Source organism: Danio rerio, chromosome 5 (genome assembly GCF_052040795.2).
Source record: "Danio rerio strain M-AB ecotype USA chromosome 5, GRCz13ab, whole genome shotgun sequence".
NCBI classification, from domain to species: domain Eukaryota; kingdom Metazoa; phylum Chordata; class Actinopteri; order Cypriniformes; family Danionidae; genus Danio; species Danio rerio.
In genome coordinates this window covers 47,347,501-47,374,092 of record NC_141025.1, presented here as the reverse complement: position 1 = coordinate 47,374,092, position 26,592 = coordinate 47,347,501, and the positions used below count along the sequence as shown (strand labels likewise).

The window sequence follows — 26,592 nt, the reverse complement described above, 5'->3', positions numbered from 1 at the left end:
ACCATTGAAAGTTCAAATCAACACACAAACAAAAATACTGTGCTTATACATACCCCTAAATGTGTAAATAGGGGTAAAAGGAAAGTCAATCAGACAGACCAGAGGGGCATTTATCAAAGCATCAGATGGTTGCAGGTTCCAGTTTTACCAACACTGCCAAACAGTAGTTTAATTAAAAATGGTATTTTTAAACTACAGCATTGTTGGTGTCACAATGCGTATAGCCAAAAACAAGTAGAAGAAGAGGGAGATACAGTTCCACCAATTTACAGTTTTGCTAAAACACTAAAATCCATTGGCTGAACTATGTTCTCAGTTGCCTGACCTCATTTAGCTAATTGTGCAGTCTGTTGTCAATACCTTAAACCATTTCAAATGGTATGTGCAGATCTTACTTCGACTTTTCAGCAAAACTCTAAACACATTCTCATTGTCAAAACACATTCAGCACTTTAACGCACAAGTCATTTATACTGGTAAACACAGGTAGCAGCAATCAAATATAAAAAGAAAAAAAAGATGTCATTAATTAAACACAATCACTCAAAATTGATGTCATGTTTTTCAAATGATGTGACAACCAATTATAAACCAGTTCAGCAAGTAAACAGGTTGTTGAAGGTGGAAAAGAGAATGTCTAAGCATAGCTACAAGAAATATTGTGAGAGAACAAGTGCAATGGGCAGTTTATGAAAGTGTATTTCTCTCCGTACTCGCCTTTCCTGAATCTAATTGAGAAGTTTTTCTCCTATTAGAGATGGCAAGTGTATGATAGACAACCCTACACCAGAGTAGATCTGTTGAAAGTCATGGATTTAGCATGTGGTGATATAGGAGGAATCATTTTAGGGCTGGATACGGCACACAAGAGGCTTCTTCCTTCAATATTGCTTGTAATATGGACAAAATGCTCTTGCCTGACCCAGCCAAAAGACAAAAAGAAGTAAATTGATTACATGTTTCCTCCTTTGATTTTTGTACCTTTCAGTATTGTATGCTGTAGTACAGTGCATTTTAGGCTGTATACTATACAATGAGCAAATTGGCCCTGATCATTGAGATTAAAACTTCCTGATAACTGTATGTTTTGAAAAATGTGTTTTGTGTTGAATTGTTTACTGACTGTTTGATAGTGGATATCATTTTAATCAGTTTGTGTATTTGAGAGTAGTGCTTGATTTTAAACACAAGTAAAACATTTCATTTTGTTAAAGGAGTCAAGGGTTTCGTAAATAGGGCTTAAAGATGAGGTTTTGGGCTCTATTTTGATAATCCAGGCGCAAAATCCAAATGCAGGGCGCAGAAGCATTAGGGCATGTCCAAATCCACTTTTACTATTTTAACGATGGAAAAATCCACTTTTTGCCCCATGCATGGTCTTACAGGGTTGAGCATATTCTCTTAATGAGTTATAGGTGTGTTTGAGAATAAAACAATCAGAGTCTCATCTCCCATTCCCTTTAAGAGTCTGTTGTGTCGCGTCATATCGCATTTGCTATTTACATAGTGTGCTTTGTAAGTGAAAAAATTGAACGCTGGTTGTGTTAATAAGATGCAAAGCAATATGTGCTCATGTATCACTTGAAGGAAATCATGTTATTTTTTCATAAATCTCACTTTGATTATACACAGCCCTTAAATGATTCTGATTGGTCATCTTCATAATGTGCTGCTATTCGCGGATCGGCTCCACGTCACGCCCGTACAAGCACACGCTTTTCTTCTGTGTAAACAGTCAGTCAACCTCCTGCCTGCTCTCAAAAATAAAATCTGACAAGTGTCTGTAACGAGTGAAAATGGGCTGTGTGAACTTTCTGTGACAAGCGCATATGTGCGGGACATTCTTTTTCTCTGATGCTCGGATTAAGTTATTTTCTGTAATATATATCGTGACAGAAGAATAAAGCACAATATGTTGGATGTGACCTGTGTGAGCCTTGATTTATTTTTCTGCTGCTACCATGAGTTAGGTGGGCTAATATCCACATATCTTTTGCGACTTCATTATCTGAGATGTAAAACGCAATGAAAAGCTGCCTAAAAATAATCAAAGGAAAGCAAAGTCGCAAACACATAGAGAGACACGAATGTGCTGGTGAATTGTGTTTGTGTGTGTGTGTTAACAGCAGTTTGACTGATAAATATGAATTTGTAGCTAAATTGTTTGGGTGCAAAACAGCATTACTCATTGTTTACAAAATTGCTACAGCATACCGTTAACGCTAGACACTGTATATGTCATGATAAATTTTAACAAATAAAAATAATTACAGGTTGTAGCTCACAGCTTTGAGGACATTTTAGCCGAATCCAGCACTGAACTGGGAGAGATTCTGGAGCTGTTTTGTCAAATCATGCTTGCTATGCATTTTATAATTCTCTGGAACATAATTAATATTGAACAGTAAGCACTTCTGTCTTTATGTCGTGTCCTTTGGAAGCCCAAATACAGAAACAGACAAAGCTCTGTGGAAACAGCAGCGTTTGGACGCATTTTAGCTCTCTCTGCTATAACGTTACAGTGCCTCTAGCCACAGCCCTTAGCTGCACAGTTTGTGTGCGTGGTAAAAGAACTTTTGTGATCTCACAAGTCCCGGAATTATTTTTTGTAGTCCCCAAAATTCGTTCATTGTAGGTTTTGCTGAGCTAACTCTGTACAAACCAAGGTCTTCCTTTGCACTGAACTTAGAACTTTTTTACATTCAGAGATGTTGTTTATGTTCACACAGCTACATTACACATCAACTAAAGTTTAAAATATGATATCATAGTGGACCACCCTTTTAAACAGACCATCTGCAGCACGAGGATGAGAGATGAGCATTCTCTTTTTTTACTTTCACTCTCGTGGATAGGGAAACATGTTGTATGCACAGATATCCATTAGTCTGTTAATAATTAATTTTGTTTGTTAAGCGCAAAGATTAGTTTCAAAACTATTTCTTAATTCAGTTCTAATTTCCAGCAAACAAATAAATGAACACCAATAATGAAGTGTGCTAAAAAAACAGAGTTATTTCCAAATACACATGCTGTGCCCCATACGGTCTAAAACCTGACATGTGGACAAATCTAAGCTTGTTTTAATAAAACAAATTTAAATATGCATATTATAAATAATACTAATAATAGTAATAACATTATACAAAAGCAAATTGTCATGAATAAACTAAAAAAAGCCCCCTGAGATGAAGAAGGCATGGAGGCTGTGGTTTTTATATTTATGTAGAAAATAATATGTTTTGTAATACTTTAATTCTTTTTCATTTGTAAAGATATTTGTGTATTGCTGTAAATTCTGTGTGGATTAAGCTGTGTGTAAGGAGGCGCACAACTAACGTGCTCTGCACTGGATTTTAGACCTCTTCTCATCTGGTCTATTGTGCAGTCTATTTTAGTCCCACAAAATTGCAACGCGCCAGCAATGCGCCTTAACATGCATCCTTTTTTAGACCAGAACGCCTATGGGCGCACATATGAGCGCAAATGCATTTGCTATTTAAACATCGTGGTGCAAAACGTCAAAAGGATTCTTGTGGCAAGCTAAAACTAGCAAACAACAATTGTGTTGCGCCTTGCCCCGCATTGCGCTGGGTGTATAATCGGGCCTTTTCTGTTAAATGGTTTACAGTTTACACAACAGCTTATGCACAAAAAAACATTTTATGTCGCACAATTTTTGAATTCTCTACCTAAAACACACACAAAAAAAATCTAACTATGAGCTACTTGCTTCTTTTTCCAAACACAACCAATCAAAATGCTACATTTATTGACCCGGTCACACACAAACAATAATTTCTCAACTGATCACTAACCAATCACTGCTTTACTGTAGTATAGGCCTATAAATAGGTCAAATGTAATAGGTCACCGGGCTGTTCTGGGCCAAAATAAAAACTTGTACCTATCACATATTCACGTTTTCTACTTTCGTCTAGAAAGGAATAATACTCTATATTTGCTGAAATCTGGAGAATATAATTTTGGTTACATACATTTTTACATAAGCATGTTTATGGTTTTGTTGTGTTCTACTGTATACACCAGTAATGTTTGGCCTAATGAATATTTTCTGTTTATTCATTGCATTGTTGTTTACAGTGTACCTGTTGCCCCTTTCAGCAGATTACTGTCACTGTAGAACATTTTACTAAAATGTAGATACAAGTCCATGGAAGAGTAAAAAGCTGTGTTTACATGGTATATCCAAACAGTGTTTACCATTACCATTACCATTATGAAAGATGTGTTTGGCATTTGTTGCAAATGCTTCATTCTTATATGCGTTTATGGCATTTTGAATAAAGTGTTTCATTTTTGAAGGAGCTGTGAGGCATTTTGTGTGTGTGGTCTTCAGAATTGTATGTGTAGAGTTTTGAAAAAAAAGGGGGGACACTATTTTGAAAATGTGTGTAAGCACTTGGAAAAAACAGTACTTGAGAGCAGTGCTTGATTTTGAACACAGGTAAAACGCACAGTACAGAAACGTGTGTAAGCTGGAAAAAGAAAATGGAGCAAGGTTCAGAGTGTTTTTAGCGATAGAGAAAAACTGTAATAACAGCCTTAAATAAAACATCAAAATAAAAAAGGCATGGCTCCCCATGTATGTAAATGCAAAAGAATGTAGACAACCACATATGAATAAACAAAAACAAAAAGGGGAACTGAATAACTTACAGAATATACAGAATAATGACACTAATATAGGAGAACTAGATAAAACAAAGGCTCAACAGAGGTGAAAGACATGAGGGTAATTGGAAAAGTGAAAACATAAGAAATCATAGGGCAATCATCCAGACATTAACTGACACTAGAAAAATTGAGTTGATACTTTATTTTTGATTTTTGTTTTGTACTGAGAATGATGTTATGCCAAGACATTCTTTTGCTTGAACAAAGTCAGTGACTAGCACATTTCCACAAACATCTTACACTGTTTAATCTCTTTTCTAGGCACCGCCATTCCTGCTGTACAGTATGACATGAAGCTGCCATCAATGGAGCTGAGTCCACATCTAATAACATGTGATGTGTTAATGTGAGAAGGTGAGTTAACCCTATGAACAAAAAGTCATATCCATTTAAAAGGCCCAGCAGGGGTGACTTCATTAATAGTGATGGACTGTCAAGTAGGGATCATGGAGCACAGTATGCAGACTTACAATTTCTGCTATGAACTGTTTAATCTGAGGTGACAGAGACAAAATCTGAAAAAAAAAGAAAAAAGAAAACAAGCACATTTATTTTTTAAAAACCTAACTTAACTTCAGCACAGATGCCCCGAGATCATCAAAAGCCCATATGAATGAAATATTTATGGTACAGAGAAATGTGAGTGGGGATGGGAGGTTTAGATTTGAATCTGCATCTTATTTAAATCATGAGGTTTAACAATAAAGAATGAATGAACTGATGCAACAGTGCAGTGCCAGCAGAGACAGCATAATACTCAAACAGGATTTAACAATAGGAAGACTCATTCATTTTAAATAACATAAATGGCAACTTTGCACTAGTGATGCTTTATTTACCATCTCCAGCTACATCTACTGTAATACTACACAGAATGCTTACCTTTGACTTTCACACTTTGGCCCAATCCTAAATTCTATTTTTGTACCCCTTCCCCTTCTCCTTGAGTGTGAAGGGGAAGGGCTTTAAAATGTACCCCTAAGAATTGGGACAGCACTGCAGCACCTGCACACGTCATCTTATGTCATCGGGATCTCTTGCTTCATATGAGATCAGACAATTGCGACTGCTGTGGTTATTCCAGTTGTGCTATTTTTTTGGTGTTTATCTTGAGGAAATCACTGAAGGCATATATCATGTTATCATAACGATTTAAAGTGGCAATAAGATCGTAACTTTACTGTGCATTTACACAGTGGCCAACAACATTAGCATTATAGCTGAAATTGTAAAAAGCTAATTTCCAGCCACTAGACTTGTCAGACCCGGTACTGGGGAGCAACCATACATTATTGCATTCACACATGCACTAAACCAAGTTTTGTTCATTCAACTCACTTATAGCCAGTTTCAGACGGAATCTGTGGACGTTTTTTGCTATTTCTGCTAAGAATTTTGGTAAAAGTCTGCAGATTTCTGCGGAATTATTTTGGGAGTATTATAACTAAAACCTTAATATATTAAATAAAAATATCCTTTTAACTTTTATTTAATGTTTAAAATGCAAATCCAATTAGATTCACTTTATTTGGTAAATAGAGCAAGTTTGCCTTATAATATATCTAGTAAAAGATGGAAAATATAACTGTACAAACTGGATTGTACATAAATCAGATGAACATTTTCACATTAGTCAATAATATTACTGAAATGAATTAAAAAAACTGAATAAATATAGATTTACACACATTCACTCGAGTTAATAAACAGAATTAATGATGGGCTACAAATCTACGGGCGCAGATTCTGTGTGTGCCAACTTATAGCATGTCTTTGGATTGTGGGGGAGCAAACATGCAAACACAGGGATAACATGCAGATTCCAGACAGAAATACCAACTAGCCCGGCGAGACTCGAACCAGTGATCCTCTTGCTGTAAGGCGACAGAGCTAACCACTGAGCCACCGTGCTGCCCTTTTGTGTTTAAGGGTGCTTTCACACTAGCACTTTTAGTCCGCACCCGGGTTTGTTTGACGTCATAGTATGTTACGTTGAGCTAGTGTGAACGTGTCTGAATGTTTACAATGTTTTTGCGGCAGATGGACACAAGTCACTTTCTGTATGTCCAAAACCAAAAGCTTCAGTTAAAGCAGAATGACATGGCACTTTGCTTTCGTGACCATTACCTAGCAATGGCTGTAAACAAAACAGCAGCTCGATGACGCACATGTACCAGGGTTCAGAGGGAAAAAAGTGTGAACACAAACCAACGGAGAAGGTGGCAGTAGGGGACAATCGAACTTGGGTACGGTCCAGGCAATTAAACCAGGTGTAAAAGCACCCTAGCAGAAGAAAGAAGCTCAAACAGGTTTGCAACATATGAAGAGTGAGTAAATGATGACAGAATAAAATAATTTCGGTCAATTGTCGATTTAAAACAGCTTTTCTGCTATGTTGATTGCCTGACCAAAAAGCATCTTCTATTCAGATATACTGAGTTCTGATGCACCTGAACTGACCATATGGCATCTATGAAACTATTTTCATGTCATTTTTCTGCTTTTTTAAGATCATCTGTCAGCATGTTGGTTTTTCAGACCTTTTTTATAGTTGAAATACTTGGCATTCAGGTGACTGTTACCTTTGGATTTGGTCTCAGTTAAAATGTCAGCTTAAGTTAACTTTTGGTATTTAAATATTAGATTAAACCAGCGTGACATGTCATAAATACTAGTTTGCAATCAAACCATAGGCCAGTCCCAAATGACACACTTCATGTGCACCTGCAGTCTTGCTGACTTACTATGATGCATGTGTTTGCTAAGTCCAGAAGACAATGTGACATTTCATCTTACTCATGGGTGCTTGCAAATTCTCTATTTTGCAGTTACAATTTATCCATGATGTGCATGTCAAGACTGCACTGAAAAGAGCTCAGAGCTCTGACAGTCAAAGCAACATTAGATAACAAAAATATAGACTCAGAGGAAAACCACAAGAATTTAGGGTGACAGAGGCTCAGTGGTTAGCACTGTTGCCTCATAGCAAGATGGTCGCTGGTTCGAGTCCTAGCTGAGTTAGTTGGCATTTCTGTATGGAGTTTGCATGTTCTCCCCGTGTTGGTGTGGGTTTCCTCCGTGTGCTCTGGTTTCCCCCACAGTCCAAACACATGCAGTGCAGTTGAATTGAATAAACTAAATTGGCCGTAGTGTGTATTGGTGTTTCCCAGTACTGGGTTGCAGCTAGAAAGGCATCCTCTGTATGAAATATATGCTGGATAAGTTGGCAGTTTATTCTGCTGTGGCGACCCCTGATGAATAAAGGGACGAAACTGAAGGAAAATGAAAGAATGAAGGAATATTAGGATTGAGACAATAACTGGATGCCCTGCTTATTGCTTCAACACAGTCACAAACTGCCCATTATAAGTACATGAAATGTCATTCAATGCACTGACAAATGCACAAGGATTTGTGCATCATTACTAAGCTATTAAACATATTCATTTATGTCCTGAAATATTTCCAAAAGCCTGTGTGCTCAGAACCTGTTGCGTATTTCTGTCTGAACCAAACTCCAGCGGCCCCTGCCTGTTCAGGTCAAGAGTGATAACTGTAATGATACATGTAACAAATATTAGCATGACTAATGGAATGTTTTATATAGTCTGTGATAGCCTTTAGTAATTGATGCAAAAATAGTTTCTGAAAGTGAGTGTGATTGTTCATTTGGGACTCTGCCATTCTTTTATATTTAGAATGATACTATGAATATTTCATTATCATTATAGTTAGGCTTTGCCTTCTCAAATATACTATATCAATGGGCCTAAAGCCACAATAACATCCTTGATTTGTGGATGATGAGTGTTCAGTTGCTATTGTCAATTACCCTTTCATGAACAAATTTAATTTGAGGAACCTGTGAATCAATTTTCTAGTTTTTCTAAAGGTTATAAATGCCAAGTCCTGCAAAGAAGGCCTTTTAAAATACAACAAACTAATTAACTGATTTTGTCACACAAGGTTGCTGTCAATGAGATTTTCAATTATTTGACTTTTCTTGACAAATTCATGTTTAAAAATTGGAGTCAAGCAGGTCATGTTTGATTGCATTCTTACAATTGATGCTTCACAAGATCTGCCAGCCCTTGCTAACAAGTTTTTACTTTCTGCCATGGTGCTTCCGCTGTCTGTTCATGGAGTCCCTGGAGAAATTATGAATAATTTGTTGAGAATTAAATGTTGATTTTACACAGAAGTAGAACAATTGCAAAATGCACTTGGATCTGGCAATTAAAAATTGTCTGGAATGTTTATTTACCGGTAAATATGACTGTACTATTAACAGGTGATTTCCTCTAAAGTCATGCCAGTTAATTAATTTGGATTTCCAAAATCGCAATTGAAAGAACAACAAATGATCCATAATTTTTGGTCATATCAGTTCTACATTATTAGGGTCTATTTGTCTTTGTATTATACCAAAGTCCTTGTAAGGCAAGTCAGTTTACTTCTAAAATCTCTTTCAGGCATTCAGTTTAAATGGGGAACATCCCATTCTCAAAATTCTTCAAAATGGTTTGCCAAACTTATAAATAAATTTCACATTTGAAATCGCCAATAAAACTAAACTACGACTGTCTCTTAAGTTTCATTTTTAAACATTTGAATCACACAAAATCTGCATATTTTCAGGTTGCTCAATCTAACGTGCATGCACACTCGAAGGAAATGCGATCATGACACCAACCTCTTTATGGCTGTTTATGTTTAAGTGTTACACCGTCACCCTGGAATTATAAGGTTCTATCTAAGTTCTGAATGATTTAGAAATATTGAGCTTTAAAGTTTTTACATTCCATATAGCAAACAGTATGTGTGTAACATTTGTTTTTTTTTTAAATAAAAAGTCTTAAAATGTAAACAACTTGTATAAAACATCCCATAATGTAAATATGTTGTCATTTAATAAGAATATGTCAATAACTTAATTTTGACAAAAATGTCAGATAGAACCTTATAATTCTAAGGTGACGACATCTTATCATCCTCTGAATAATGCCTCATTCAATTGTCCTGGTCTATTGAAGTAATACCCAACCTGGTCTTGATGGCAATTCCCCCCTAAAATTGTAAAAAAGCCTCTTCCTCGGAGGATTGTCAGATCAATGATTGGCTCCTGTACTGGAAGGCGGGACTTCATTTGCCATATTGACTGTTTCACTTTTCCCCATTTAAATCTATAAGCATGTCTTATGTATTCTATAGTCTATGTACAGTATATACTCATAGTAAAACACTGGCCCTTGTAAAATTATAAAACAACAACAACAGATTTTTATTACATTCTTCAGCCTATCAGAATACTTAATATCTGCATTCCAAGTCTCATACATGCACCTGTTTACACCAATTGTCAGACAACTTGGAAAGCTAATATTATTGTCATATCACCTGTCTGTTAATCTTGAACGGTCAATTATGTTTTGAGTTATTTACTGTATAAGGTATGATTAATGCAGGACCAATCCAAAGTAGGATCAGCCTATATCAGAAAGAACATCAGCCATGAGTTTATTAAAAGCTGATCTCAACCACCTAAGTTTGCTGGTGGGCAGTATGGCATTCTCATTTTGTGACACTGAACTGTGTGTTTAATTCAGTTTATATGACCTGACTGAAATGGGCTTCCAAGCTCTTTAATTCCCAATTTAATCCCTGTCTGTCTTCTCACAAGGAACTAGAAAATGAATAATTTATGATACTCACAGTCGCAACTGTTCAGCAGTCTGTTTTCAGTGCTCTGTATAAAGAAATAGTCACACCCAACTAGCTCGTAAACAGCTTATCAAACACACCCACACATACAGCATCAGCGGATATATTACAAAAGACTTGCACTAGCAGAATTTAACACTGCTGGGGTTGCTCACAAAACTGAAACATTTTAGTCATATGCTGATGTTTTTCCTGTTGAACATAGTGAGGAAAACATGTATTGGGGAGACTTTCTCATTTACAGTGCATCCGGAAAGTATTCATGGCACTTCCCGTTTTCCACTTTTATTTAATTTTACAACCTTATTCCAAAATGGATTAAATTGATTTAATTACTCAAAATTTGACACACAATACCCCATAATGACAATATGAATTTTTTTTTTTTTTTTTTGAAATTGTTTCAAATTTATTAAAAATAAAAACCTGAAAAATCAGCCTTTGCAGTGAAGCTCTAAGTTGAGCTCAGGTACATTCTGTTTCCATTGACTTTTAGCAGCTTAAATGGATAATGTGGTAAGATAAGTTGATTTGATACAGTGGTGTAGATTAACTAATTATAAATACTCAAACTACTGTAATTGAGTAGTTTTTCTCATAATTGTAATTTACTAAGTAGTTTTAAAATTGTGTACTTTTACTTTTCCTTGAGTAATTTTTTTTTTTGTGCTGTGTCTGTACTTTTACTCCACTAATTTACTTTAACCTGCAGTCACTACTTTATTTATTTCTTTATTTATTTTTTGTCTATGAGGAATAGAAAAATCAGTCCTGTAATCCTGTCCAATAAAATTGCACATACTGTAAAAAATAAATCACATCATAATGAACTACCTCAAGACATGTGCACTTTATAATTACAGCAAACTGTTTGGAAGCAAGGCGACGCAGTGGCGGAGTGGGTAGCACGTTCGCCTCACAGCAAGAAGGTCGCTGGGTTGCTGGTTCGAGCCTCGGCTCAGTTGGCGTTTCTGAGTGGAGTTTGCATGTTCTCCCTGCGTTCTGGAAGGGCTGGAAGGGCATCCTTCCAGCCTAACAACCTAAAATTGACCAAATATCAACATCATTTGATGTCAGTATTGGACATCAAAATAACATTGTCTTTAGACTTGCTAAGCTGGCTAGACATTGAATTTTGGTCACCTGACATCACAACCTATATCTAAGCTAATATTAATGTTTTATGGATGTTGTGTGCCTGCTTGGCAATAACCAGATGCACTACAGAATTTTACAATCACACACACACATGCACAAATTACATGTAGGTGCATCAGCTTTTAACACTGTAATTCTCAATACTCACTACTCTTGAGTACTTTTCAAAGGGCTACTTTTTACTCATACTTTGAGTAATCTTTACAACTGATACTTTAACTCTACCTGCACTACATTTTTAGCCAAGTAATTGTACTTTTACTTGAGTAAGATTTTTCAGTACTCTTTCTACCACTGATAGGACATGATTTTAAAAGACATACACCTGTCTATATAAGGTCCCAGGGTTGACAGTGCATGTCAAATCACAAACCAAGCATGAAGACAAAGGAATCGTCTGTAGACCTCCGAGACAGGATTGTGTCGAGGCACAAGGCTGGGGAAGGTTACAGAAAAATTTCTGCTGCTCTGAAAGTTCCAATGAGCACAGTGGTTTCCATCATTGAAGTGGAAGATGTTTGGAACCGCCAGGACTCCTCCTAGAGCTGGTCGGACATCTAAAATAAGTAATCAGGTAAAAGGGCCTTATTTTTAATTTGTGGCTTTGTGCCAACAGGAGACTGTGCACATGGGTTTTATAATTAGCGGCGGCCGAGTCTGACTACTGTGATGGCAGCGCTGCTGTTTTGCCGGAGCCTTATTACGTGAAGTTTTTTTTTTTTTTTTTGTATATTATGATTTCATTGTTTCTTTGTCTGTATTATTATATTTACATAGTGATTTTGTCCTGTTTTTATTATGCATTTGTGTGTGTGTTTTTTTTTTTTTTTTTTAATTACCTTTTCTGTTTAGGTCTATTGTAAATTGTTTTCTTATTGGTTGTGATTACATTTTTTCTTCTTTAATAGTTTCTTTATATATATATATATATATATATATATATTTTTTTTTTTTTTTTTTTTTTGTAGGGGGGAGACCCAGCTGGGTGCATTGCATTGGGGTGTGCTAAATAGGTTTTGCTGTGCGGAATAAGTTTGCTGTGTATTCTCAGGTTTTGTGTGTGTGTGTGTGTGTGCGTGTGTGTGTGTGTGTGTGTGTGTGTATTCCTTTGGTGTGGTGGATATTTGCAAACTTATGCTGGTACCCTGCACTATTGTTCTGGAATATTGTTGTCTTTTATAAATTTTGATTATAGATAATGGCTTATGCTAAAAATGGATTTTGAACGTTTTTAACTTTTGTATTTTAATAAAGTGTCTTTTCTGAGTTTAAGTCTTCATGCTCACTCTAATTTTATTATAATTATTGATTATTATAAATATTATAATTATTATTAGTAGTAGTAGTGGTATTATTATCATAATTATTATTTTTTTTATTCCCGGCATAACAGAGTGTCAGAGTCGTTTAGGCGTTGGCTTAATTTCTTATGCCCCACCACACATATTAAAGGTAGTTTTTTTGTACTAAACAACACCTCAAATTGATTTATTAAAAATGGCTTGTTTTTCTCACAGGTAAACAACGGAAAATTCACAATGATCATCTCAGGTAAACCTAACGTGTTTTATTCAGTGTTAAATTCTAATAATAGGAGTTTGAAAGCCATTTTACATGACATTTATTGTCATATACTGAAAGCAGCAGCAGATAGTTCACCTCAGATGTTAAAAACAAAATAAACCACTTGAAATTGAACTATAAGACTAAACACATATGAGTGAATCAGCATGTACATTTAATAATGTTAAGTAGGGTTAATATGCATTAAACAGATTATTAACCTTTCCATTTTGTGAGTGAAGTTTCTGACGTGTTTTGTCTGGTGCAAACACCCAAATTGCATCACTGCTTATCTCTTCACAGAGGGTGTTGTTAGGACATGGGGTTACTATATAACCTGCTCACCTATTGTTTACATCCATTATATTTATATAATTTGCTAATTAACAACGTCATGTGGAACTCTGAATTTGCATCTCGTCTGCTACTGTCCACCTGAGGTTGCATTTCTGTCACGGACGCATGCTTTGAGAGCCATTCTAAATGAATGAATGAAATATGTGGTTTTCCACCAAGGCAACCCGGGGTGCTGAAACATGTTTGGCTAAACTGGCATTGGGCAGGTTAAAATTACCAAAACAAAGACATTGTTCTGGCATGGAAAAAAAAACAGAATATTGAAATATGGCATTTTGAAAGCAGAATATCTGACTTCAGCATGATTTTCTTGTTCACTTGGCATGTTTCTTAAATATTACAAACATATTATGGTATTGTTATGCTTTAGAAGAGTCAAAAACTCATATACAGCACCTTTAAACAAGCCTGAAGGACTCAATTAATCAGGTGTGTTTAATTAGGGTTTGAACTAAACTGTGTAGAGTTATTGCCCTCCAGGAATCGTGTTTGACGCCCCTGATCTAGACATTCTTTGAAAGTAGCTCAAATAACCTGCTTCACTCTCAAAGATTTTCACTAGATGTATTTATCATTCTGTCTTTATGTTGGGATAGCTGTCTTTAGTTCCTTGGAGAATCGCATGTTTTGAAAGAGTACCTATTGTGTACTGAAGGACCCCTGTGGTGCCTCAGGTATCTTCTCATGTTTACATTGTTCATAGCTGCAGTTTTTCCACCTTTTCATAACATTCTGACCAACATTTAAAACCAGCTTTGGTGAAAGCAAACATGCACATTTATAATTTATTTCATAAAGGAAAACCTTTGCAAAATGGTTGCATTTCATTTTCATTTAATTCACGATTAACATATGCACAGATATTAGTTAACATATTACTCATGAATGCTTAAGCTATTATCATTTTAATGACTGTTGAGGCACTGGCAGGACTAGCTAAATACAGTGAATTACCATTTAGTTAACAGCTCTGTGACTCAACAAATAAAGTCACAACATAACTATACTGTACCTTTGCAAATCATTATCTACTAATTAGGTAAAGCAAAAACGTTGACTGCTGTGACACTTAACCTATGCATTTACATCATTAGTTTATAGAGTGTTAGTGTTTACATATAATACAGTGTTTATATAATGGTACTATGGAACAAAAACAGCTTGATTCATTTAACTAGTAACTAGGGCTGCACAATTACACATTGCAAATTTTGTATTATATATATATATATATATATATATATATATATATATATATATATATATATATATATATATATATATATATATATATATATATATACATACATACATACATACATACATACATACATACATATATATATATATATATATATATATATATATATATATATATATATATATATACTGTATAGTGTTATGAATACAATTTCAATTTCACTAGATAAGTTGAATATGGACAGTAATACATTGATTTAAAAAACATTTTAAAATAAAATACCAAATACTTCATTTTTATGTCTATCAAAATAAACTATCAAATACAGCAGCCACAAATGTATACAAATAAAATACTGTATTTTGAAAATACTATAAAATACTTTAACAAGGGAGCATGACAATTCTTCGTAAACCTTCTATCAATAGGCATATTGGATCACTCCCTTCACCATTAAATTGACTTAGTGAAGTAAACAATGTGTTTACTTCAAACAGTGTTTCTCTTTGATTATGTACAGATTACATACAGAAAGTCCTGTCTTAAAAATTATCCCTTTAATCACTATGAAAAACCATTTAATGCTGATAATAAGTTGGAATATACTAGATAATTTATCTCTTAATTGTGAAAACCGCCACCATCTCTAAGAAGTCTCAAAATTTTTGCAATTGAAACATTTAATACTCAATGCAAAATCACATTTTCTGAAAACTAAATTCTCCAGTTTTATTAATTTCCATAAAACATGCCTTTTTTTTGTTTGTTTTTTTTTTGCAATTGTACTCTTCAATACACAATATAAAACATCTGTTTTTGCTGCCATTAAAACTGAGTTGGGGTTTTTTTAACCAGTCTGTAGTATTATTAAATATTTTCTCATACTGATTAACTATGTCAAAGTTTGTAATTAACTATAAAGAGCTCTTCCAGAACAGCTACTAACATTTGAAACAGCCAATGAAGTATTGTAGAACTTACAGTAGGACTTATTTATGGTGCTTGTCTTATTTTGCTGTTTTATTTTGACTTGTTCCTGAATCAACCCCTGCTATTTGTCTGTTGCTTTCTTTATATGTGATGTATATTTTCCATCCATGCTCCAAGCATTGAACAACATCTTTAATATTTTTCAATTTTCTAGTCTAATCTCAAACCTTGGCAAATAACTGAGAAAGCACCAATGTAGACTTCTTACAAAGTATTTTACAGTATTTTAAAAATTCAAGACACCAAAGTATTTTGATGCAAAATATTAAGCCATAAACCCTATCAAATACAATTACAAAATACTATTTTGTATTTAAAAATACATATATAAAATACATGTATTATAAATACTGCCCATCCCTGGGTGCAAAAAATATAATAAACAATCTACTATCATAGATAAATTCAAAGAAGGAAATACGCAACTTAAATAAACAGCATTTTATTGTTTTCCGAAGAGTCGAAATGTATTCAGGTATACAGAAATTGAATAATCAAATGTAAAATAATACTGCATAGTCTTCGTTTTATAAACAATTCCATAAAATCAGCCATTCTTAATTTTTTCAAGGTTAAAAATGGTATATTTTCATTTGCCTGAATGCTTTTTTTAAACCTTCACACAGTGATAGGCCTCAAAAGGCACTTGCTAAATTATAAATTATAATCTAGACTCAACATTGCAAATACTAGTTATGTGACTATTGCGAATGATCATATCGATGCGGAAACAAAATATTGTGCAACCCTACTAATATTGAGTACTTGAATAATATTATGTTCATTTGCTGTTCATGCAGTAATCATTAATAAATAACTTAGCTCTTTGTGAGTTATACAATAAATTATGATTATTTGTGGATTAGTTAATCATTATTTAGAGCTTATTAGTGCACCTGCATTGTAAAGTGTTATCAAAAATACATTACAAATTCATAGCAATTTTGTATTGTTTAACCGAACAGTAACATGAAAGCTTTTAAAAGTCCAATCATGGCTTCATTTCACACTCTATTAAATTGAGTTATTCTAACCTCTTTGACATGCAGGACCATACACACTGCATCAGAAAAGATTAACTAGTCAGGCCCTCTAAAGAATCTAAAGTATGCTTATCTCCCCTGTTTCCCATATTGTTGTTTTTTTTCTACATGGATTTACCACAACAACACCTGCCTGCAAAGGAAGCCCTTATAAGGTCTTATAAGGAAAATTACACTGGATGTGGCCGACCATGTCCCAAAATTTGTTCACACAGCCCATAAATGACTAACCATCTCCTACTGTGGCTCACTGGTGAAGCTCTATTTTTAGAGTGCACATAACACAATGTAAAATCAGAGTCTTTATTAAGATATCATCCACAGCTGAAGAAGCCCTAAACACTGAACTGTTTTCTACAAAAAGATGCACTTTTGTTATAGCAAAAGATAAAATAAAATAAAAATATGTTTCTTTTGTTAACAGTTAAAGTTTACATTTAAACATTTATACATTTAAACCACATTAATCGATTATCTTTTGTCTTGAAAATAAATAAATGGCAGCTTAATGATTTTCTTATTTTTTTGAACATTTATTTTAAAAACATTTCTCCATTTTTTTGGTCACTGGTGATAAGAAGGGAATAAACAGAGGTCAGAGCCAGCTCCAAGAAATCAGTCAAATATTGTACTTTATAAATGTCTAAACTCAACCTCAGCGTAACCTGTTGTGTTTTAACAACATCTACACCTACCCCAACCCTAAATCCAACTGATTTGTTTTAGTAATATCTGCTCCACCTACACCACCTAAACCCAAATGTGGTTTAAGCCCCTCCCATTTGGAGGACACCCAACCTACTTGCGGTGTAATCCCTCCCACTTGGAGGTCTCCGGACTGCAGCGATACCTACTTGCTTGTGTTACCTACATTTTTGGTGATGTTAAAGGTGAAATGTTATTTATTGACATTTTTCAGCTCAGGTGATCAGAATTACATACAAATGTAATAATTATTTAATAATTTAAAACAAATGTTTTAATCAAATGAACTAAAGGTGTTATTCAAAGATGTTACTTTATTTCTGCATCCATACATTTGCTATTAAATTACATCATCTACTATATGAACAAGTAATGATGCAATCCTTTACACTGTAAGTCTTATGTGTAGCAGAATTCAGTGCATGTAAACATTTATTATCTTTTTAATGTTTACATAGGAATAAGCTAAATGAATAAAAAGGAATTTTACAAAACGCCTGATAAAAGTTAAATAAGTATGATTGTGGGTATTAAGATAATAACAATATAATAAAAATATTCAAAAATATTCAATGGAAAAACTTTAGCATTTCTGAAAAAAAAAATCAGACAACAACATTATCAAAATGATCTGTGTAACGGAAGCCAGCTAGTGAAGTGCTGTGCGGGTAAACCTCACTCCTCTGACCTCTAAAGGTGCTCTAGCGACAGACGCTATAGGGCATGGTCTTTAGCTTCCTTGTTAGAGCAACCAGCCTGATCTCACGAGAAAACGTAAGTATTTTACGTTTTGTCAGTTTAGGGGCAAATTCAGTCATACGAAATTGTATGATTTTAAAAAGTAGGCGTGGCACCTAACCCCACACCTAAACCCAACCGTCGTTGTGGGACGAGCAAATCGTACGAAATTGTACGAATTAGATCATACGAATTTATTTGAATTAGCCACTAAATCAAAAAGTTACAAACTGCTGTGAGATTGTGTTGGAGCAACTGACTTCCATGTGGAAAACCGTCGATGCATTCCCAGCTCCAAATGGGTTGGGGGGTTTAAGGACCAGTGGGGTTACATTGGTGCCGTGTCCTGGATGGGAGTGAGGTTAAGGCTGGTGAGTGTAACGGAGGCCAGCTAGTGAAGTGCTGTGCAGGTAAACCTCACTCTTCTAACCTCTAAAAGTGCTCTAGAGAAAACACTAGAGGCCATGGTCTTTAGCCTCCTTGTTAGAGCAATCGACTCCCATATGGAGAATTGCCGGTTCAATCCCAGCTCAGAGGGGCTTGTGTGGTGTAGGACTGGGAGGGTTACATCTGTTCACATGGAGCATTTAAATGCTGTATTATGCCTGCCAAGCCAGTAGCTAGCACTACAACATTTGTAAAGAAACACTATACAGTGTGTGTCTGCAAACAAACAGTCCTGTAGTATGCAATTGTTCATTTGCTTGTGAAGTACTTGTGCATGGATACCTCTAAATGTGTACACTGGTGTAATAGTTATGAGGTTTTCCCTGGAGTTTGTTTTAAGGAAATAAATTAACTAAAATATTCAGACAGCTGTTTTTGTATGTTACATTAAATATACAGACATAACCCACTGGAAGAGCTATCAAAGTACTGATGTGTCTGTTTGATGTTGCTGCCTTGGGAGCCCATTTCCAGCTCACTTCACTGCACTGGCAGAGAGAGAAAGAGCTCACTGTTTTTCATTTAGTTTGATTCTCAGACTCTCGCCACTCTTCAGATCAGTTACTTGCAGACTGTGAATAAGCGAGAACTGTCTTGCTTTTGGCTTTATTTAAATAGTTAATGTATTCTTTTCATTCATCTTGTTAGGCACAATGGCACTGAGGATGTGTTCATGTTGGTCAGGTTTGGTTTGATTAAAAAAATTGTGGTGTTATTAGTTCAAGTATGAACACTGCCATCTGGACCTTAGTGCGGACCCAACAAGTGGACTGAGACTTCTGAGAGTGTTCACACTTCACAGGTTTGTTTTTATTAAAACTAATGCAAGTGTGATTGGTCTGTTAGTGTTCTGTATCTCATTTAGTATGATCATTGCTATGCTTTGTGATTCAACTGAAATTTGAACAACACATATCAAAGATATCTACTGTAAACAAACTAAAAATAGCTTACAATAGGTGACTATAAAAATTAGTGTATGCTCAAGCATTGTTTTGGAGGTTTTATCAATTCAGTGGCAAAGAGTGCTGTCGCCTCACAGCAAGAAGGTCGCTGGTTCGAGCCTCAGCTGGGTCAGTTAGCATTTCTGTGTGGAGTTTGTATGTTCTCCCTGCGTTCGCGTGGGTTTCCTCCGGGTACTCTGGTTTCCTCTGTACAAGTGCAGTACAAGTGAATTGGGTAGGCTAAATTGTCTGTAGTGTATGAGTGTGAATGAGTGTGTGTAAATGTTTCCCAGAGATGGGTTGCAGCTGGAAGGGCATCCACTGTGTAAAAATGTGCTGGATAAGTTGGCTGTTTATTCCGCTGTGGCAACCCTGGATTACTAAAGGGACTAAGCCGAAAAGAAAATGAATGAATGAATGAATAAACGAATGAGTGGCAAAGTACAGATAATTAATATATTTTTGGTCTGTACCAATAGAATCAAGAGAATTCAATGTTAAGTGTGAACAATCCCTGAAAAAGAAAATGTGTCTCAGTCCTCTTCTAGACAAAATAGGGATCTGGAATATATCTCTATTAATACGCATGTAACATAGAAGACATTAAAATGACATGATGTCACAAGGTGTATGATGTCACACCATGAAGAAAACTGCATCTGCAAGCCTCCCTGTTTTTACTTTTAGTTAATGGAAATGTTTTTCCTTGCAGCAGATTTCATCTGTGTGTACGAACAGGGATTATCCACACTACTAAATCCACACGATGACTTTTCCATGATTTTTCCAAGACTTACAAGTAAACAAAAATATTTATTTATTTATTTATTTTATTTTATTTTTTGTATATGTATGTATGTATGTATGTATGTATGTTTAAAGTGTTACAAAGAGTAAATTTACCATAAGCAAAAGTACAGTCTTGGTCTGCATTCTTTCATTCTTGATATGGAAGCAGCAAAGTGAATACAGACTGAACGCCAGTCATTTTGCCATGCATCATGTCACGGATTAAAGAAACCAGCATAGGTTTGGGGTAAACTAACGTTGAGTACATCGTGTCAAAATATTTAGGATGAGCCACCGGCTTAAAGTAATCGAAGAAACCTATGCCCTGTCCACATACACTAGCGAATGGTGCCCCCTATTGCTGTTACATAGTCAAGGTGTCAACACATTTCTGTGATTCCAGAATTTTTTTGACATCGTTATAAAGATATGAAAATTAACGCAGTTATACGTTACATTCAAATAGATTTTGCTTAAGACAGCCAGCTTGATTAAATAGACTAAAGCCATAACATCAGCTTTAAAATAAAATGTGACTGTGCACAAACACGAATAAAATGAAACGCTTTATAATTAGCTGTTTTCCTATCGGTGTTTATGTTTGCTTGTATTCTGGAGCTGAAACTATGACACTAGACGCAAGTACTATCGCCCTGAGCGCAATTGAAGGCTGTCCATCCATGCGCGCGCTGTGACGCTTAAAAGCGCATCATCACACCGCCGGTCTCTATTCTCACCCAGTCTCTCTCTCTTTCTCTCTCCCGTGCCTGCTCATTGCTCACTGACAGTCCGCTGAGAAGTGACTGTGGAACTGACACCGGCAGCTGCGCTTCGCCTAGAAAACTTGTTGAAACTGCAAATTATGGCACGCAGAATTTTGGAGATCGTAACGAAGAAAGGAAATTAATTTGTAAATAATTGTTTAGTTGTTAATCATTAAAACATCTCCAAAGACTCCTTATGTCTCTTTGTGGAGGAACAGGCGAACAAGGAGGTGTTCGTTTTTACCTGGGAACAGGTAGTGCTATAGGAAAACTGGGTTCACAAAAAGGTAGGATACATTGATTTTGTGTTTGGCTAGTACGTCCGTGTTTTTATTAACTTGTAATACGACGTGAATGACGAATTGCTATTTTGTTGGCTGAAATAGAATATCAGTTGTACAGTATCATTAGTAGACGTAGTGCACAAGAATGTACTGTGGAATTATGTCAGTCAACACTGCTACTATAACTCTCTTGTGTTTTATATTTTAACCCCTTTGTCTGTTATTTGATTTTAACAATATTAAATTATACCTAACCAAAAGCAACTAACCCTAACCCTAACCCTACATGTGTATGAAAGGCATGGAGTCAATTAATAGTACTTATCAAAAATTAAATGTGAAATTACGATGTACACGAACACTGGAAAATAAAGTGTACCTGGTTTTCCTTTTAACCATGGAAACATCTGTGAGGTTTTTAAATATCGAACTCTTTTTTTTTTCTTTTTACATTGCATAAAATATATGATGGTCAGGGTACATTGACCAATGATTCAAACAATTAGATGATCACTTGACTCTGATCTCTTTGTGCGTCACAAATGCTCTCATTGCAACTTCACAATAGCCAATAAAGTATTTCTCCAATATAAATAAATAAAGTCAGCCACAGAGGATTTAGCTGATATGTCTGAATTTTATCATTTTTCTGCATGATTACAGAGGCAAACATGACCGCAGATTGATAACTGCAATTCACTTTATGATAAGTAGGCTAATGGTTGGGCATTATTTGTCAATCAGTTGCTTGCAATATGCACAGTTAATTACACAGCTGGAGGTCAGAGAGTTCAGTTTATAAATAGGTTTGTTCAGAAGCAGCTGCATTCGAGAGTGTTTGAAAGTTAAAAAAAAATCAAAAAGGAAAAGACAAATATTTAAAATATATATATATATATATATATATATATATATATATATATATATATATATATATATATATATAAATTAAATTTTGATTGTGGAGAAAAGTGAGAATAAAACCAATCGCTCAAGCTTTTTCTATCATCCGCAGATCTAAAATGAACGAGTCTCTGGACCTGAACATTACCCTTGTGGATGATGGTAACTGGACTTTCATCAATGGCTCGAGTGAATTCTTTTTACCTTTGAACAACATTACATATGTTGGATATTACCTGCACCAGCCATCAGTAGCAGCTGTCTTCATAGTGTCCTACCTCCTCATATTCCTGGTCTGCATGATTGGAAATGGAGTGGTTTGCTTCATCGTGTTACGGAGCAAAAATATGCGCACTGTCACCAACCTATTCATCCTCAACCTCGCCATCAGCGATCTTCTTGTTGGGATTTTCTGCATGCCCACAACGCTTCTTGACAACATTATTACAGGTCAGTGCAATGCCAGGAATCATATATGTTATTCTTTGCGTTTTCAAAGTTTCTTCTTCTAGCTAATGCTCTTTCCACAATTTAGGCATGCTTAAAATTTAACTGACATTTATGGATTTCCATAGGGCTGTTGTCTCCAGAGGAAACATCTATTCTAGTAGCCTGGGGGCTTTAGTTAATGCAGAGTTCATATTGTGCTTGGCAGTAGAGGATGCTGTTCACCTTTAGAAAGACAGATTTGTAAGATATGACCAGCTTGCTTAAAAAACGGTCTGGAAATTCCATGAAAAAAGTTAATATGACAAAAAATAATGATCTAATAATAAAAATAATAAACATTTAGTGCTATGTAAGAAATCCACATGCATGTATCAGATTTAATGCTAGGCTCAAGACTGAAATAAGTTATGCATGCTGAGATAAAGGAGAGATATAGAGATAAAGTAGGATCTAAAGGGCTGTTTTTTTTTTCCATATTGGGGCATTTCCTGAATTTCATTGATGTGTAAATTGTGCAGACATGTTTATGTGCTATACTAAATCAGAAAGAACCGGCTCTGAAAACGGAATTTAAAAGGCATGGCATCTTGGTTATGAGATTGCTGCAAGTTATGCTAAATATTTCTTTGTCCTTGCAAATGACTAGTTTCTCTGGTGAGTATGAAAGTATCCATACCAAGTAAATCCGAGTTGGAAACTAATGGATAATGCCAAATTATAACAGAAGTCATGTGTCTCATCTGCAATGACAAAAGCAAATATGTTGCTTTAACTTATTTTAATAAGTTAATTAAGACTCAATTCTTTTTTTATTATAAATATTTGACTTAATATTTTTAGTCACTTTGATTGATGTACTTTACATGACTAAAAAAATTCATTTGATTGAACTAACAGCAATATTTTTTACAGTGTATGAGTGTGTGTACAGTATATGAATTAAACTGAAGTTTTAATTTAGCTCTAGCACAAATTGAAAGGACCCCAAGCATATGTGATGGTATGTGTGACTATCACTGCTATTCATTCTTGCAGTCAAGAGTGTTGCCTACAAGAACTATAAATGTCTATATGACTCATATGTAGTGAATGTGACATTGTGGTTTCAGCAATTTAATGAGCTAATGCACTTGATGGATCATAGCTGGAAATAGATATACTGAAATCTATCATTTCAATAGGTGTTCTTGTAAATTCATTTTAAGTGAAGTTTATATATAAACTAATTTCGAGAGGATCACGTGCTTATGATTGCTTGCAGCCGACCCCGCATTATTATGTTGGCTTGAGAAAGCCAACATACTGTAATGCTACTTAAACTTATTCTTATTATTATTATTATTATTCCGGCTTCTGACCAAAAAAAAGCAATCGCTTCTCCTCCCAGGGCTTAGATGCTACAAGCCCCAAATTTGGTCAAAAGCTGTCTATTGCCCATGAGATGGTTGCTGTATGTCCTCATGCCGATAAGATTTGTAGTTTTTGAATTAAAAATTTTTTGAATTAAAAAATTGTAAATATTACAATCGAGTATTTGGGGCATATACAAAAGTATACAATCCTCAAATTTGGCCAAAAGATGTGCTTTAAATTGAAGATAATTATCATATTTATTTGGTGTAATTATAAATAACAGTTTTCCTATAAATATTTTTTTATATTAAATTTGTTAATTTCAAACCTAAAGCTTGTCAGAGTGTCCACGAGATGGCGCCAGAAGACTATTTTTGAGCCCTTTGGAATTGAGTTTACTGCACCTTTGCACCTTTTATAATTTCTTTCCATTCGGTCCGGTTGGACCTGAATGTCTTTATACCGTTGTAATCACGTGTAAATTCTAACAAAGACAATGTTTGCACTTTTTAAATCACATTTTATTTATTGTGCAAAAATAAAACATCCAAACAGCATCATAACCAATAAAAACACACAGCAAAGAAAATGTATTTTAAAATAGTGAATATATATATATATATACATACAATGTATGAAGATTTTTTTATATCCCCTTAATATGCTCTGCTGTTGCTGCATCAATTTTTCTCTGTAACATCTGGATTGCAATTTACACTGCAATGTTCACAATTTATTATTATGGGGGGAAAATCCAAACAGTATTATAATGTTTTAAAGCAAAAATGTTAAGAACAATTATTTACAAACAGGTAAAATAAAGTGTGTGTATATACATATATATACATACAATTGAAGTCAGAATTATTAGCTCCCCTGTTTATTTTTTCCCCAATTTCTGTTTAATGGAGGGAAGATTGTTTCAGCACATTTCTAAGCCTAATAGTTTTAATAACTCATTTCTAATAACTTCTTTATTTTATCTTTGCCATGATGACAGTAAATAATATTTGACTTGATATTTTTCAAGACACTTCTATACAGCTTAAAGTGACATTTAAAGGCTTAACTAGGTTAATAAGGTGAACTAGGCAGGTTAGGGTAATTAGGCAAGTTATTGTATAACGATGGTTTGTTCTGTAGACTATCAAAAAAAAATTGCTTAAAGGGGCAAATAATTGTGTCCCAAAAATAGTTTTTAAATAATTAATAACTGCTTTTATTCTAGCCGAAATAAAACAAATAAGACTTTCTCAAGAAGAAAAATATTATCAGACATACAGTGAAAATTTCCTTGCTCTGTTAAACATAATTTGGGAAATATTTAAAAAAGGGAGAAAAAAAATCAAAAGGGGGTTAATAATTCTGACTTCAACTGTATATATGTATGTATATATATATATACATACATATATACATATATACATATATAACACATACACACATTTATGGTTAGGGTTATAAGGATTATTTCTTAATCCCCCTTTTATGTTGGCAAAAACATAAGTTTACTTCAGATATTTCTTTCAAAACAGAATATTCTGTACCGCAAAAAAGCCTTCTCCTCACTTGTGATAATGACAATGAAAGCCAAGCTTTTGGCCTATGCTTTACCAAAAAAAAAAAAAAAATCACCCAGGTGATGACAACTAAATATTACGATTATAACATTGTGTTAGTGGCCAGTGGGGTGGAACAACGTCATTGGTCTGAATTAACCACGTGATGAAGACGTCCTATAATATTGTATTTAATGCGATTTTCTTCCTGTAAACTGTATATAACTATATAACTATAACTATATATATAATGCTGCAAATTACTGTAAATTGACTGTGCTCTATATTAACTGCAAAAATTATAAGACTGATTAAATAAAAGACAAATTAACTAAATGCATGTGCTATTGTTTCATTAGTATTTTAATGTAATATTTTTCTTCATATGATATTTATTATAATGTAATTTTGTTCAGATTATAATATATACTATAAATACTAACTATACTATAGTGATCTGCATTAAACAACCTGAACAAATCAGTCCTCTCTCTCTCTCTCTCGATTTGATCAAAAATGTAAATGAGGCCTTCCGAATAACAGTCCAGTGGACCCTAGCAACAGCCTAGAAACCACTCAGAACACCCTAGCAACTACCTAGGAATGCCTTAGCAACATCTTAGCAACCGCCTAGCAACCACTTCTCAACCGCTGTGCTTCCTGCCAACTGCCTTTGAGTCCCCGGCGCAGTCACGTTGGCTTTCTCAAGCCAACATCAAAGTTCGTCAACGAACTTTAGGTTCTAGTTCAATTTATGATTCACCAATCAGACGATTCCTAAGCGACTACAAGTATACCAAGTTCCATTTGATAGCCATCTTCGTTTTAAAGAATCCCCCCTTCCACCCCTACTTCTCTTCCTTTCCTAGATGGGTGGCACGGTGGCCCAGTGGTTAACACTGTTGCCTCACAGCAAGATCGTCAC

At 34.8% G+C, this 26,592-nt stretch overlaps 1 protein-coding gene across 3 annotated transcripts in view; it reads left to right on the top strand.

Annotated features, from left to right (window-relative positions):
- The window catches only part of npffr2a (neuropeptide FF receptor 2a), a 231,236-nt gene that overhangs the window by 173,450 nt on the left and 31,194 nt on the right, over positions 1 to 26,592 (top strand). For 2 of the 3 annotated variants that reach the window (XM_087252193.1, NM_001105109.1), the window contains 2 exons: positions 4,960 to 5,052; positions 22,418 to 22,755. In XM_087252193.1, the coding sequence (XP_087108319.1) occupies positions 22,425 to 22,755 (331 nt within the window). In that variant the 5' untranslated portion in view covers positions 4,960 to 5,052; positions 22,418 to 22,424. Of the gene's footprint in view, positions 1 to 4,959; positions 5,053 to 21,108; positions 21,406 to 22,417; positions 22,756 to 26,592 lie in introns of those variants that run through there. The other variant, XM_087252192.1, reaches the window with a different exon arrangement.